Below are 15035 nucleotides of genomic sequence, written 5' to 3' on the forward strand. Positions count from 1 at the left end.
TACCCAGGACTGATCTCCTTCAGAATGGACTGGTTGGATCTTCTTGCAGCCCAAGGGACTCTCAAGAGTCTTCTCCAACACCACAGTTCAAAAGCATCAATTCTTTGGCGTTCAGCTTTCTTCACAGTCCAACTCTCACATCCGTACATGACCACTGGAAAAACCATAGCCTTGGCTAGACGGACCTTTGTTGGCAAAGTAATGTCTCTGCTTTTGAATATGCTATCTAGGTTGCTCATAACTCTCCTTCCAAGGAGTAAGCGTCTTTTAATTTCATGGCTGCAATCACCACAAGACAGACACAAATCCAATGTCCTTATGGAGCAGGCAGACAAAAAACGAGGAATCACTAAAACATACAGTATGTCAGATGGTGGCAAGTGCCGTGTGTGGAGCTGGGCAGGGGGTTGCAAGCTGAGCTTAGGTGGCCAGGGAAGGTGACTTTTGCGTAAAGAACCAAAGGAGGTGATAAGTGGGCTGTCTGCTCTCTGGGAGGTGTTTCTGGCAAGTACTCAGACCAGGAGGAGGTTCTTGGCATGTTCCAGAAGCAGTGAGGCCAGTGTGCTTGGAGCTGAGCAAGTGACACCTGGAGTGGGAGGGCTTCCCCGGTGGGACTAGTGGTGAAGAGTCTGCCTGCCAGTGCAGGGGATATAAGACACGTGGGTTCGATCCCTCGGTTGGGAAGGTCCCCTGGAGAAGGAAACGGCAATCCACTCCAGTACTCTTGCCTGGAGAATCCCATGGACAGAGGAGCCTGGAGGGCTACAGTCCATGGGGTCACACAGAGCTGGACACAGCTGAAGCGACTTAGCACCCATGCACGCATGGAGTGGGAGAGGGTGAGGCCAGGGAGGTGACTTTGGCTTTGACCCTGAGTGAGGTCGGAGCCCTGAGGGAGCATTGGAACTGCTCTGTGGATGACGATAGTACTAACCCAAGGATCTGTTAGGGGAGTACACCAATTAATATGTGTTAAACAGTCTTAAACAGAAGATGGCGACAGAAGACGAGATGGCAGGATGGCATAACTGATGCAATGGACATGAACTTGGGCAAACTCTGGGAGATGGTGAAACAGGGAAGCCTGGCGTGCTGTAGTCCTTGGGGCTGTGAAGAGTCGGACGTAACTTGGTGACTGAACAACAACAAGCAAAAGTCAAGTATCTGGCATATACTAAAAGCGCTGGATGTTAGTATATGTGGATAAATGCAGTATCTCTGCCTGAGCCTGAGCCATGGCTGAACCATGTGGCTGTCTGTGAGTTAGCTGTTATGAAAGGGTCGGTCCAAAGCTGCTTACAGCCCTGTGCTGGGGCTGCTGCTTTCCGGTCAGGACCTGGGCTCCTCTCTCAAGCAGGAGTTATCCAGATGTCAGCTGAGGTCACTCTGGTCCCGAGACATAGAGAAAGTTGGTGCCTGTCTCTTTCCTGTGGCCTCAGGAAGTGCAGCATCCTCCCCTAAGATGTGAATTCTTGAGGGCCTGCCTTCTCATGGTCCCTTCTTGGCCTGAGATCCTGCCTGGCTGAATCCTTGCTCTCACCCACCTCCCCCAGGGCTGTTCCTCTCCCAGGGCCACCCCACTTGGAGGAACTGACCTTTTCCCCTTGATTTCCCTTCCCCTGTGAGGCCTGAGCATGTGCACCAGATTATCTGCAGGGATCCCTCTACAAGATTCTTGTAATAATAATAAAAAAATATAATCGTCAAATAATACAATATTTTTTTTTCACCCTGCATAACAGCGCTAGGCTGTAAATTGAAGTGGAGTTTGCAAAACTTCTGAGGGAATTCTTGAATGCATGTTATAGATAACACTCAGCTGCAAGATGGCTTCTGAACAGCTTAAGGCTATTTTCTAAGAGTGAGGCTGAGGGAGCTAGGATCTGGATACAGCATAGACTGAGGCTGATGCTGGGGTTCAGAAACAGCTGGGGCAGTTGACATTATGAGGGACATGACCCAGGGAGGGCAATGTTGAGACAAAGAGCCGCTACAGTGAGCCAGACTCCTGGACAGTTAGGCAAGGCATGCTCTGGGCAGAAGCTGTCGTAGGCTCTTCTTGCGGTTCCTGTCATCAGTAACTGCTTTCTCAATATGTGGATAGTTAGGGACTGACGGTCAAAGCTGTAGGCACAAAATCTCATGAAGGAACACCCCGGTTCATCATGATGCCGGGGATAAGCCCAGGACTGGTCTGGTTCTGCAAGAGGGTGCAGGTGTGATGGAAAGTCACAGGCCCCTGTGGCCAGGAATCAAGACCAGGGCCATACTTATCACTGACCAATGTTCAGAGCTGCTGGCAAATGGATGGAATTATACCGAATGCTCTTTGCTGCCAAAGCTCACTGCAGCATTTGTGGTCCTGATTGATTCAACTGAAAAAGACACCTGAACCCTGGAAAGGGCCTTGAAGACTATATCATTAAGTGTTTCTTAATAGACCACAGGCCCCTTTGGGAATTGTACTGAAGCTGAACGCTACTCATAATCCCCAACACATGTTTACCCCCAGAGATTTTTGCAGACAGTTACATGAGATCATGGGCTTCCCTGGTGGCTCAAACCGTGAAGAATCTGCCTGCAGTGAGGAGATGCAGGTTCGATCCCTGGGTTGGGAAGAATCCCTAGCGAAGGGCATGGCAACTCACTCCAGTATTCTTGCCTGAAGAATCCTGTGGACAGAGGAGCCTGGCGGGCTACAGTCCATGGGGTCACAAAGAGTCAGACACAACTGAGTGGTTCACACTTATATGAGATCATGGTTAATCCTGAACCTCATTTTTGGAGCCCTTTTCAGGATAAGAACATCTGAGTCAGCTCTGTTCTTTCATTTTACATGTGAGGAAACTGAGGTACACAGAGGAGAAGCAACTTGCTGGAGGTGCACAGAGAATCTGTTACAAGGCGAGGGTGTCAGTCCCATGCAGCAATCAATTGTAGGGTCAGAAATGGGTTTACATCCTGGCTCCATCCCAAACCAACTGTGGAGTTGAGGCAAGAGCTGTAATCTCCTTGAACCTCAGCTTCCTCATGTGCAAAATGGGGGTAATTATAGCACAAGGTGGGTATCTTGTGGAGAACGTGGTGAGATGAAAGGACAAATACTGAAGAGCTGAGCAAGTATACTCATAAATGGCAGCTTATTTCTATCACCGTTATCAGGCTCCATGTATTATTTGGTAAATATTTGTCTGTTTTTGGCCGTGCTGGGTCCTCGTGGCTGCACGGGCTTTTCTCTAGCTGCAAAGAGCGGGGCTGCTCTCCGCTGTGGCGCGTGGCCTTCTCCTGGCGGTGGCTCCTCTTGTTGCAGAGTGCAGGCCCTAGGGAGCCTGGGCTTCAGCAGCTGGGGCATGTGGGCTCGGCAGTTGCAGCTCCCAGGCTCCAGAGCACAGGCTCAATCGTTGTGGCGCACTGGCTTATTGCTCCGTGCCGTGTGGGGTCTTCCTAACTCAGGGAGCAAACCTGAGTCTCCTGTATTGGCAGGCGGATTCTTTACCACTGTGTCACCAGGGCAGCCCTCTATATTTCATTTTAAAGGTGGAGCTAGAAGTTGATGTGTTAGCCTGTACCTCTAGTTTTTAAGTTCAGGTTTGAACTTCAAGGACAGAGAACTGCCGTCAACTGGTGGATTTTTGGTAAACAAAGTAGAATTTGTGGTATTGAAATGTATTTGGTGAACACCCCAGTGTCTTTGCCTATATGGGACTGGCGGCTGCTCTTTTGTGAACGCTCATGTCTCGTCCCAAAGACAGTGTATCAGTCAGCCTTTGCTGTGTAACAAACAAACCTAAAGTGCTGTAGCTTAAAACACCAGTTGTTGATTCATCCTTGATTCAGTGGGTTGGCTCTTTGGGCTTAGTCCGGCTGGGTGGTTCTTTAGCTGGTTTCTTTTGCACTTGTTTGTGTGGTCACAACTGGAGGGTTGCTGGCGCTGGAAGGTGTGGGACGGACTCACTCACAAGTCTGGCAGTTGGCAGGCTGGGGTGCCTTGGTTCTTCTTTGTGTGGCTCCTCCAACAGGCTAGCAAGGACTCATTCCTGTGGTGGTTGCAGGGTTAACAGGAAAAGCAAGAAAGGGCAGGCAAGCCCCAGTGCTCAACCACTTTTCAAGCCTCTTCCTGTGTCCTGTTTACTAATATTTTATTGGCCACAGCAGGTCATGTGGTCAAGCCCTGATTTGAAACATACAGAACTAGAGTCCATCTGTTGATGGGAAGAAATGCCCAATATTGTGGCTGTATTTTTTTTCCCCAATATTCCACACATGTTTGCAGGTCAGTGGCTGGGCACTGAGTTTGTTGTCAGTTCAAAAATCTTAAGAGTTTGGACTTATGACGTATTTTCACTTCTCAAACGGAGAGCACTAGAAATTAGAGGCCATTACCTCCAGGCCAGCCTGCCAGTCTAGTTATGGAAGCTCCTTTCTTTCTGTGGGACACTTGCATTTTTCAGTTTGTTGTAGGGTTCTCTTCCTTGACTTTGGTCCCCCTTGCTGCCCCCCAACATACCTGTTTCCTGTCTCTCCAGGTGTCCCCGAATGTTGTGAGCTGGCCTGGGAACCATGTCAGCCTTCATTGAATTGTTCTTTTGGGAACTTACTATCTGGGAATGGATGGGATATTCACAGTCACCCCTCCATTCTTCCCTCAGGTTTTGCCATGGGGATTTAAGGGATATTTCTCTGTCCCTTTGGCCTAAGAAAGGGTTGCAAGGTGAACTCGCATCTGTCTTGTTCACCACTGGACTCCTGCCCTTAGAACGGTGTCTGGCATGTGCTCAACACTTAGTAAATATTTGTCCCCTGAATGGCTGTCCACGGGCAGGACCCAAGCCCTGGGAGTGTGCAGTCTGAGGGTACCCACATGGGTTATCCCGTGACTGTTTCCTGTTGCGTGCTGCTGGCCGACTCTTGTGTAACTCAGCTCAATCCTCTAGATTATTCGTCAGTTGTCCACAACTTCCACAGTGCCAGAGACCCCAGGAACGGCTGCCCTCCCTCCTCTGCTGGAAACCTACACTTAACCTTGTGCCAGGATGCTGACTAGTTTTACCACGGGATGGGAGGGTGCAGAGCACCCTAAACTGGCCTGTGCGTCTGTGTGCATCCATGCACATCCATGTGTGTGGTCGGACAGGTTCTTACTGCATGAAGACCCCATCTTTGACGGGCTCCATTCCCATTCATAGACATGGAAGATTTTAACATTTATTTTGGCAAACTTCCAGAAGAGTACAATCAAGGGTCTCCTTCTGTTAAAGGCCATCTGTTATAATTGATGAGTCTATTGTGATGATGAGGTGACTTGTTCTGATTTGTATGAAGGTGCCCTGTGATCTGGAGAAGGCAATGGCAACCCCACTCTAGTACTCTTGCCTGGAAAATCCCATGGACTGAGGAGCCTGGTAGGCTGCAGTCCATGGGGTCACTAAGAGTCAGGCATGACTGAACGACTTCACTTTCACTTTTCACTTTCATGCATTGGAGAAGGCAATCAACCCACTCCAGTGTTCTTGCCTGGAGAATCCCAGGGACATGGGGTTCCGTCTATGGGGTCGCACAGAATCGGACACGACTGAAGCAACTTAGCAACAGCAGCAGCAGCAGCCCTATGACCTAGCCATGGACCTGTGCTTACCTTTATCGCTCAATGTATAGAAATAGCTTTGCCTCCCCAGGAGAATGGTCTTAAGGCTGTGTGTCCCCCATGAGTGACTCTGTGTCCGCTACAGATGGAAAAATATCCCACCATGAGTGGCCAGCTGTCTTCCCCCACCCTCTTGTGGCCATGGGTGGCGAGATGTTGGGCCACTGAGAACCAGGCGTCCCTAGTGTATAGCCAAGTGTTGCCCCCTGAATGGCCAAGTATCCAGCTGGGGTGGCTGGGTATTAGGCTATATAGGGCTGAAAATCCACCACGGGTGGTCCAATGTTCCCCTGCGGATGGCCCCCTGCCTGTGCTTGGATGACTATGAACATGGTTCTCCTCTTCTCTGGTGCCCCGGTGCCCCTCCCCCAGCCCCACCCAGAGTCTCTTACCAGTAGCTCTGGAGGTCGAGTGGGGCCTGACCTTGGTTCCCACAACCCCTGCCACTTCTCCATGAGGCTCTGGGGTGCAGAGCCTGTACGGTGTATGTGTGGGAACTGAGTTCCATTAGGAGGGAACCACCAGGGGCCTGGCTGGTTGTTGGGGTGACACCCCCTCCTCCTCCTGCCAGGCTGAGACCCCGGAAAGAGCCGGGCACGTACGCGCTGTCTCTGATCTATGGGAAAACTGTGTACCACTACCTCATCAGCCAGGACAAGGCGGGCAAATACTGCATTCCCGAGGGGACCAAATTTGACACACTGTGGCAGGTAAGCCACTCACCCGCCCTGTTGTAGGGGAGAGGCTGTTTGGGGGTGCTCAGGCTCCTGGGGAAGAGGGGAGTCCCAGCCCTGACCCCACCCTCCATAGCTGGTGGAGTACCTGAAGCTGAAGGCTGATGGACTCATCTACTGCCTGAAGGAGGCCTGTCCCAACAGCAGTGCCAGCTCAGGTGAGTGGGGCGGCAGTGGCGGGGGGCAGGGGCTGGGAGACCACAGTCCACCTCCTCACTGTCCCTTCGGCTCCCCCAGGGGCCGCTGCTCCTACACTCCCCGCCCACCCGTCCACATTCACCCAGGTGAGTCAGGGGCCTCCCAGGGTTGGGGCCTTGGGGATGGAGCACAGTGGGCGATGGGTCCTGTTCCCAGGGTGGGGTGTGGCAGGGAAGAGTGGGGCTGCCATGGAACAGAAGAGGGCCCCCCAGCACTGTCCCTGGGAGTCCTCAGAGGATGTGGGCCCATGAGAGGGGCTGGGTGCTCTCAGCTCAGGCCCTGCTGACCCCATGGCCTTTAGCCTCAGAGACGGATTGACACTCTCAACTCAGATGGATACACCCCTGAACCAGGTGAGCCGGCAGAGGTGAGGGTGTGTGGGGGTTCGTGTCAGGCTGAGATCGGGATCCTGGCTAGGCCCTGGGGTGTGTCGGGGAGGGGCCTAGGCCAGGCCTGACCTCGGGCAGTGGGCTGGGTTGCCCTGGGTACAGAGCGTGCCTGCAGGTGTCCACGTGGGCATACGCATCACGCCCACCTGCGTGCATGTGCCCGGGGGCATGCTGACACACAGAGGGGTACACCTGGCCGTGCCCAGGCAGCCTCGGGTATAGAAACACATCCATTCAGCACCTACTCTGTGCCATCCATGCTCTAGCACACTGAGTGCATGAGCTTTGCAGAATCCTCTAACAAACCACGAGAGACGGTCATAGTCATTATTCTCATTTTACAGAAGAGAGAGGAGGGCAGGGACTGTCAGGTCCCACAGCGGGCCAGGGTGGAGCTGGGCTTTGAACCGAGGAAGACAGACGCCACAGCCCACATACCTAACATGCCTGCCACAGACGCTCGTGTGTTTCACGTATGAATGCAAGCCTGTGCACACAGAGATTCACCTGGAGTCCTTGTCTGCATGGCTGTGTGGTTCATACGTAGACAAGGATGGGCACGACACATGTGCACACATGTCAGTGCACACACACGTCAGTGCACACACACAGATGTGCACACTGCAGCTGGCACACTAATGGTCCCTTGTGTACACACACTTTAGGACCCCTATCACACACCGAGGCATGGGTGAGAGAGTTTGTGGGTGCACATGTGTGAACACACAGGGCCACGTATCTGTGCACACACTAGCCAGTACACACATTACATGTGCACATTAGATGTGGCTTCACAGTTGGTGCGACCAGGAGCACACACAAGTGCACGTGTGCACACACACACACGCCCTGCACGGTGCGACGTGTGCCTGGGGGCCGCCAAGGCTGCCCTGTCCTCCTCCCACCCCGTCCCTTCCCCTGCTCCTGACTTGGGAGTGCACACCTGTGTGTGTGCCCAGCGCGGTTAGTGTCCTCAGAGAAGCCGCAAACGATGCCCATGGACACCAGTGTCTATGAGAGCCCCTACAGTGACCCCGAGGAGCTCAAAAACAAGAAGCTCTTCCTGAAGCGTGAGAACCTCCTCATGGCTGACATCGAACTTGGCTGTGGCAACTTTGGTTCAGTTCGCCAGGGCGTCTACCGTATGCGCAAGTAAGCTCCCACCTTGGCTGGGGAACCACTGTGGGTGGGGCAGAGGGGCTTGGCCTCTCCAGGCCTTGTGGGGTGGAGCCAGGATGAGGCTTCAGATTGACTGTGAGGGGGCCTTACCTGGGAGAGTTCAGGACAGTCCCGGGAGGGAGTGAGAGGAGCTGGCTAGGGGCAGAGAGAGTTTGAGCTAGCTGCAGTTGCGATGGAGTCCTTGGCTGATCGCAGGGGAGCTGCAGAGGGGCCAACCCTCGCGTCCTCCATTGATTAGCCATTGGATACATGCAGGTCATTGGATATAGGCTGCCCCTTGGGAGGGTGAAACTGAACCGGTTCTTTTTGGTGAGGGGCTAGGCTGTGAGCTCTGAGTGACGGGGAGGTCTAGGCAGCAGAGCACAGTAGCCACTACGTGAGTCTGGGGAGAAGAGAGGCAGGTCCGGTGGGGATGAGGGAGTGAGTGGTCCAGGCCCGTGCGGGCTCAGGCGGTGCCCCTCCCTGTGCCGCGGCAGGAAGCAGATCGACGTGGCCATCAAAGTGCTGAAACAGAGCACGGAGAAGGGGGACAAGGACGAGATGATGCGGGAGGCGCAGATCATGCACCAGCTGGACAACCCCTACATCGTGCGGCTCATCGGGGTCTGCCAGGCCGAGGCCCTCATGCTGGTCATGGAGATGGCCGGCGGCGGGCCCCTGCACAAATTCCTGGTCGGGAAGAAGTGAGCCCCTGGGCTGGCGGGCGTCTGGGACTGGGGGCTGAGCCTGTCCACCCAGAGGTGTGCTCCACACTCATTTCCTCACGTTCGTAGACACGTTTGCGCCTGCTGCCCACACTTACGCCCCTGACAGGTCTTGGGTTTGAGTCTCAGCGCGCCACTCACTCTTGTGACTCCAGGCAGGCCTCTGAATTCTTCTGTCTCTCAGTTTCTTCGTTTGAAAACCTGCGATGCCCCCTCCAGGGGCCCTTGTAATCAGATGAGTTGATATTTATAAAGTGCTCAGAACAGGGCCTAGCACTCCTTGTAGGAGCTTTGTAAGTATTAGCTCTGTTGCTTCAGCCACCCCAGCTCTCTCTGCCAATTCAAGATCCACTGTGATGGCTGATTGTCTTTGACCGAAAAGCAGGGTCAGAAAACTGCAGCCAGGTTTGTTTTGTATAGCCTGGTTTTGCATTTTCAAAGGTCTCCAGAAAAAAAAAAAAAGGACTATGTGACAGAGACTGTATGTGTCCTGCAAAGGCTGAAATACTTGCTCTCCGGTCTTTTAGAGAAAAAAATTTGGCCTACCTCTAATACAAAGGAATTGCAGTTTCATTTGGTTTCCTTATGCCTCAAACTCTTACCCTTATGACAGAATCTTTTACATTCATGGAGGCATGTGACCTTTAAACCGCACTCTCGCTGGAGCACATGCCTTCATGGGTCCCAGCTCAGGTACTCAGTTATTCCACAGGTGTTTCTGGGCAATTTCTCTGTGTCAGGGACTATTACCAACACTTGGGATTATCACTGAAGAGAGAGACAAAGTTCTTTGCCCTTATTCTGGTTGAGGAAGAGAGGCTTTAATAATAATTATAATAAAGTATATAGTGTCAGGCTGGGAGGTGAGAAGTGAGAATGTGAGGTTTCTGCAAACTGAGGGAGGCAGCCGAGTGCAGCTGTAGGGCAAGAGTGGGCGGTTGGTGCAAAGGCCCTGAGGCGCCTGGGGTGGCGGAGGAACCATGGGTTTGGGCCCTGAGGGTGAAGCAGAGGAGTGCAGGAGAGCGGGGAGGTGATATGGGCGGGGGTGTGACAAGGTGGATGGTGCATGACCTTGTTGGCTATGGGGAGGACTCGGACATTTACCCTGAGTGAGGTGGGAGCTGTGGGGGCTGTGAGCAGAGGAGGAGAGGCAGGGCCTGAGTCCAGTGTGTGAGGGACAGGCCGTGGTGGGTGAGGACAGAGGGGGCTGTTCAGGTCTAGGCTGGTGATGATGGGGGCTGGTCCAGGTGGCAGAAGCAGACGTGGAGAGAAGTTGGGGAGTACTGGAGGAATTCTGAAGGCAGAGCAGCCAGGGTTTGCTCATAGATTGACTATTGTGTGTGAAGAAGAGGCGCTGAGGGCAAGGCTTGAGTACATGAAAAGATGAAAGGGGTGTGTGTGTGTGTGTGTGTCTGTGTGTGTGTACCTGTGAACAATCAGGAGCTTGACTTTATTATTTTAGAGATGCCCAGGAGACTCCCTGAGGGCACACAGGGTATGCAGGCAAATGTATTAAGTTTGGGGATCATGGTGGGTAGAATTTAAAGCCTGAATGAGGGCAAAAGTTTGTGCCTGTTTTGTTCACACACTGGGTGTGTCCCCGCCCCATGTTTAGCACAAAGTGGGTGCACAAGAAGCTCCTGTTGAACAGAGGCTCAGCTGGATCAGACTTGGGCTTTGCCCCCTTGGGGACTTGGCGTCCTCTCCCAGCTGCTCCCTTCTTCCCCTCATTAGGGAGGAGATCCCCGTCAGCAATGTGGCAGAGCTGCTGCACCAGGTGTCTATGGGGATGAAGTACCTGGAAGAGAAAAACTTTGTGCATCGTGACCTGGCGGCCCGCAATGTCCTGCTGGTCAACCGGCACTACGCCAAGATCAGCGACTTCGGGCTCTCCAAGGCCCTGGGTGCCGACGACAGCTACTACACCGTGAGCCCCCGGCCCTGGGATGCCCAGGTGGAGGGGGCTTGGGGGTGGAGGGCCCCCGAGCCCTCGCTCAGCATTATCTCCTGGCTCCCAGGCCCGCTCAGCCGGGAAGTGGCCGCTCAAGTGGTATGCGCCCGAGTGCATCAACTTCCGCAAGTTCTCCAGCCGCAGCGACGTCTGGAGCTATGGGGTCACCATGTGGGAGGCCTTCTCCTACGGGCAGAAGCCCTACAAGGCAGGCATGGGCAGAGGCGGGTGGTTGGCTGGGTGGGAAGGGGGCCTGGGGGAGGGAGCCCTGATTACTCACGCGTGCCCTTGACTTTGGCTTGAGCAGAAGATGAAGGGCCCGGAGGTCATGGCCTTCATCGAGCAGGGCAAGCGGATGGAGTGCCCACCAGAGTGTCCCCCGGAGATGTACAAGCTCATGAGCGATTGCTGGACCTACAAGTGAGTGCCAGCGGGTGGGAAGGTACCTGGCTGAATCGACACCTGGGCCTGGGGCAGGAGGTTGTGGTGTCCAACAGTCAAGCATCACTCTTCCCAGCCAAAGACCCACACAGTTCTTGGCCTTTCCAACCCACAGCACCTTTACTCCCCTGCGTTTGTGTTCAGCTCTTCAACACGTAGACCCTACAATGCTCTAGCACCCCAACACCCTACCTGTGGACACCCAGGGCTCCAGCATCTAAAACCTCAGTCCCCCTCAGCCAGCACTCAAGCAAGCCTGCAAGATTCAAACAAGTCAGTACTATTACCCAAAATATGACACCAATACTGAGGGCATGGGGTAATGTTCCATTGTATAATATAATTCCTCTTCCCCATCAGCCAACACATAGTTGCCCATTCAGGTCAACACTGAAGCCCCCAAATATTCAATATCCCCCACCTCCATCTGGTTGAAGTCTAGTGCTTGAACACCCTAACCCCTAACATCATCAGTATCTCCACTTCCAGGCACAAGTAACATGCACCCAAACAAGCTGTCACCCTTCACTAATCATGCAGTGCTTAGGCATTCCAGTATTTGATCCCTTTACTGTCCCAGCGTCAGTTATTCCACAGGACAACACCTGTCACACTGACACCCAGACATCCAAGCAATCCAATAAATCAGTTCAGTCGCTCAGTCGTGTCCGACTCTTTGTGACCCCATGAATCGCAGCACGCCAGGCCTCCCATGTCCAACACCAACTCCTGGAGCCTACCCAAACTCATGTCCACTGAGTCAGTGATGCCATCCAGCCATCTCATCCTCTGTCGTCCCCTTCTCCTCCTGCCCCCAATCCCTTGCAGCATCAGGGTCTTTTCACATGAAGTTGCCAAAGGATTGGAGTTTCATCTTCCACATCAGTCCTTCCAATGAAATGAACATCCAGGACTGATTTTGTTTAGGATGGACTGGTTGGATCTCCTTGCAGTCCAAGGGACTCTCAAGAGTCTTCTCCAACACCACAGTTCTTCTGCACTGAGCTTTCTTCACAGTCCGACTCTTACATCCATACATGACCACAGGAAAAACCATAGCCTTGACTAGATGGACCTTAGTCAGCAAAGTAATGTCTCTGCTTTTGAATATGCTATCTAGGTTGGTCATAACTTTCTTTCCAAGGAGTAAGCGTCTTTTAATTTTCTGGCTGCAATCACCATCTTCAGTGATTTTGGAGCCCCCCAAAGTAAAGTCTGACACTGTTTCCACTGTCTCCCCATCTATTTCCCATGAAGTGATGGGACCAGATGCCATGATCTTCGTTTTCTGAATGTTGAGGTTTAAGCCAACTTTTTCACTCTCCTCTTTCATGTTCATCAAGAGGCTTTTTAGTTCCTCTTCACTTTCTGCCATAAGGGTGGTGTCATCTGCATATCTGAGGTTATTGATATTTCTCTTAGCAATCTTGATTCCAGCTTGTGCTTCCTCCAGACCAGTATTTCTCATGATGTACTCTGCATATAAGTTAAATAAGCAGGGTGACAATATAGAGCCTTGACGTACTCCTTTTCCTATTTGGAACCAGTCTGTTGTTCCATGTCTAGTTCTAACTGTTGCTTCCTGACCTGCATACAGGTTTCTCAAGAGGCAGGTCAGGTGGTCTGGTATTCCCATCTCTTTCAGAATTTTCCACAGTTTATAGTGATCCACACAGTCAAAGGCTTTGGCATAGTCCATAAAATAGATGTATTTCTGGAACTCTCTTGCTTTTTCCATGATCCAGCGGATGTTGGCAATTTGATCTCTGGTTCCTCTGCCTTTTCTAAAACCAGCTTGATCATCTAGAAGTTCATGGTTCACGTATTGCTGAAGCCTGGCTTGGATAATTTTGAGCATTACTTTACTAGTGTGTGAGATGAGTGCAATTGTGCAGTAGTTTGAGCATTCTTTGGCATTGCCTTTCTTTGGGATTGGAATGAAAACTGACCTTTTCCAGTCCTGTGGCCACTGCTGAGGTTTCCAAATTTACTGGCATATTGAGTGCAGCACTTTCACAGCATCGTCTTTCAGGATTTGAAATAGCTCAACTGGAATTCCATCCCCTCCACTAGCTTTGTTGATAGTGATGCTTTCCAAGGCCCACTTGACTTCACATTCCAGGATGTCTGGCTCTAGGTGAGTGATCATACCATCGTGATTATCTGGGTCATGAAGATCTTTTTTGTACGGTTCTTCTGTGTATTCTTGCCACCTCTTCTTAATATCTTCTGCTTCTGTTAGGTCCATACCATTTCTGTCCTTTATCGACCCCATCTTTGCATGAAATGTTCCCTTGGTGTCTCTAATTTTCTTGAAGAGATCTCTAGTCTTTCCCATTCTGTTGTTTTCTTCTATTTCTTTACTCTATCAGATCTAGTCCCTTAAATCTATTTCTCACTTCCACTGTATAATCATAAGGGACTTGATTTAGGTCATACCTGAATGGTCTAGCAGTTTTCCCTACTTTCTTCAATCAAGTCTGCATTTGGCAATAAGGAGTTCATGATCTGAGCCACAGTCAGCTCCCAGTCTTGTTTTTGCTGACTGTATAGAGCTTCTCCATCTTTGGCTGCAAAGAATATAATCAGTCTGATCAGTGTTGACCATCTGGTGATGCCCATGTGTAGAGTCTTCTCTTGTGTTGTTGGAAGAGGGTGTTTGCTATGACCAGTGCGTTCTCTTGGCAAAACTCTTAGCCTTTGCCCAGCTTCATTCTTTACTTCAAGGCCAAATTTGCCTGTTACTTCAGGTGTTTCCTGACTTCCTACTTTTGCATTCCAGTCCCCTATAATGAAAAGAACATCTTTTTTGGCTGTTAGTTCTAAAAGGTCTTGTAGGTCTTCCTAGAACCGTTCAGCTTCAGCTTCTTCAGCGTTACTGGTTGGGGCATAGGCTTGATTACTGTGATATTGAATGGTTTGCCTTGGAAACGAACAGAGATTATTCTGTCATTTTTTAGATTGTATCCAAGCACTAGATTTTGAATGCTTTTGTTGACCATGATGGCTACTTCATTTCTTCTAAGGGATTCCTGCCCACAGTAGTAGATATAATGGTCATCTGAGTTAAATTCACCCATTCCAGTCCATCTTAGTTCTCTGATTCCTAGAATGTTGACGTTTACTCTTGCCATCTCCTGTTTGACCACTTCCAATTTGCCTTGATTCATGGACCTAACATTCCAGGTTCCTATGCAATATTGCTCTTTACAGCTTCGGACCTTGCTTCTATCACCAGTCACATCCACAACTGGGTACTGTTTTTGCTTTGGCTCCATCCCTTCATTCTTTCTGGAGTTATTTCTCCACTGATCTCCAGTAGCATATTGGGTACCTACTGACCTGGGGAGTTCCTCTTTTGGTATCCTATCATTTTGCTTTTTCATACTGTTCATGGGGTTCTCTGGAGAAGGCGATGGCACCCCACTCCAGTATTCTTGCCTGGAAAACCCCATGGACGGAGGAGGCTGGTAGGCTGCAGTCCATGGGGTCGTGAAGAATCGGACACAACTGAGTGACTTCACTTTCACTTTCATGCATTGGAGAAGGAAATGGCAACCCACTCCAGTGTTCTTGCCTGGAGAATCCCAGGGACGGGGGAGCCTGTTGGGCTGCTGTCTATGGGGTCGCACAGAGTTGGACACGACTGAAGTGACTTAGCAGCAGCAGCAGCAGCAGCAGCATGGGGTTCTCAAGGCAAGAACACTGAAGTGGTTTGCCATTCCCTTCTCCAGTGGACCACATTCTGTCAGACCTCTCTACCATGACCCATCCGTCTTGGGTGGCCCCACACAG

At 51.4% G+C, this 15035-nt stretch overlaps 1 protein-coding gene across 2 annotated transcripts in view; it reads left to right on the plus strand.

Moving 5' to 3' along the window:
* Positions 1 to 15035, plus strand: part of LOC102176695 (tyrosine-protein kinase ZAP-70) — a 32028-nt gene that overhangs the window by 13661 nt on the left and 3332 nt on the right. For both annotated transcript variants that reach the window (XM_018054881.1, XM_018054882.1), the window contains 9 exons: positions 6216 to 6354; positions 6455 to 6536; positions 6616 to 6662; positions 6878 to 6929; positions 7925 to 8117; positions 8621 to 8827; positions 10583 to 10775; positions 10867 to 11007; positions 11107 to 11219. In XM_018054881.1, coding sequence (XP_017910370.1) covers positions 6216 to 6354; positions 6455 to 6536; positions 6616 to 6662; positions 6878 to 6929; positions 7925 to 8117; positions 8621 to 8827; positions 10583 to 10775; positions 10867 to 11007; positions 11107 to 11219 — 1167 coding nt within the window. The remainder of the gene's footprint in view (positions 1 to 6215; positions 6355 to 6454; positions 6537 to 6615; positions 6663 to 6877; positions 6930 to 7924; positions 8118 to 8620; positions 8828 to 10582; positions 10776 to 10866; positions 11008 to 11106; positions 11220 to 15035) is intronic.

The sequence above is a fragment of the Capra hircus genome, chromosome 11 (assembly GCF_001704415.2).
Source record: "Capra hircus breed San Clemente chromosome 11, ASM170441v1, whole genome shotgun sequence".
Classification (NCBI taxonomy): Eukaryota; Metazoa; Chordata; class Mammalia; order Artiodactyla; family Bovidae; genus Capra; species Capra hircus.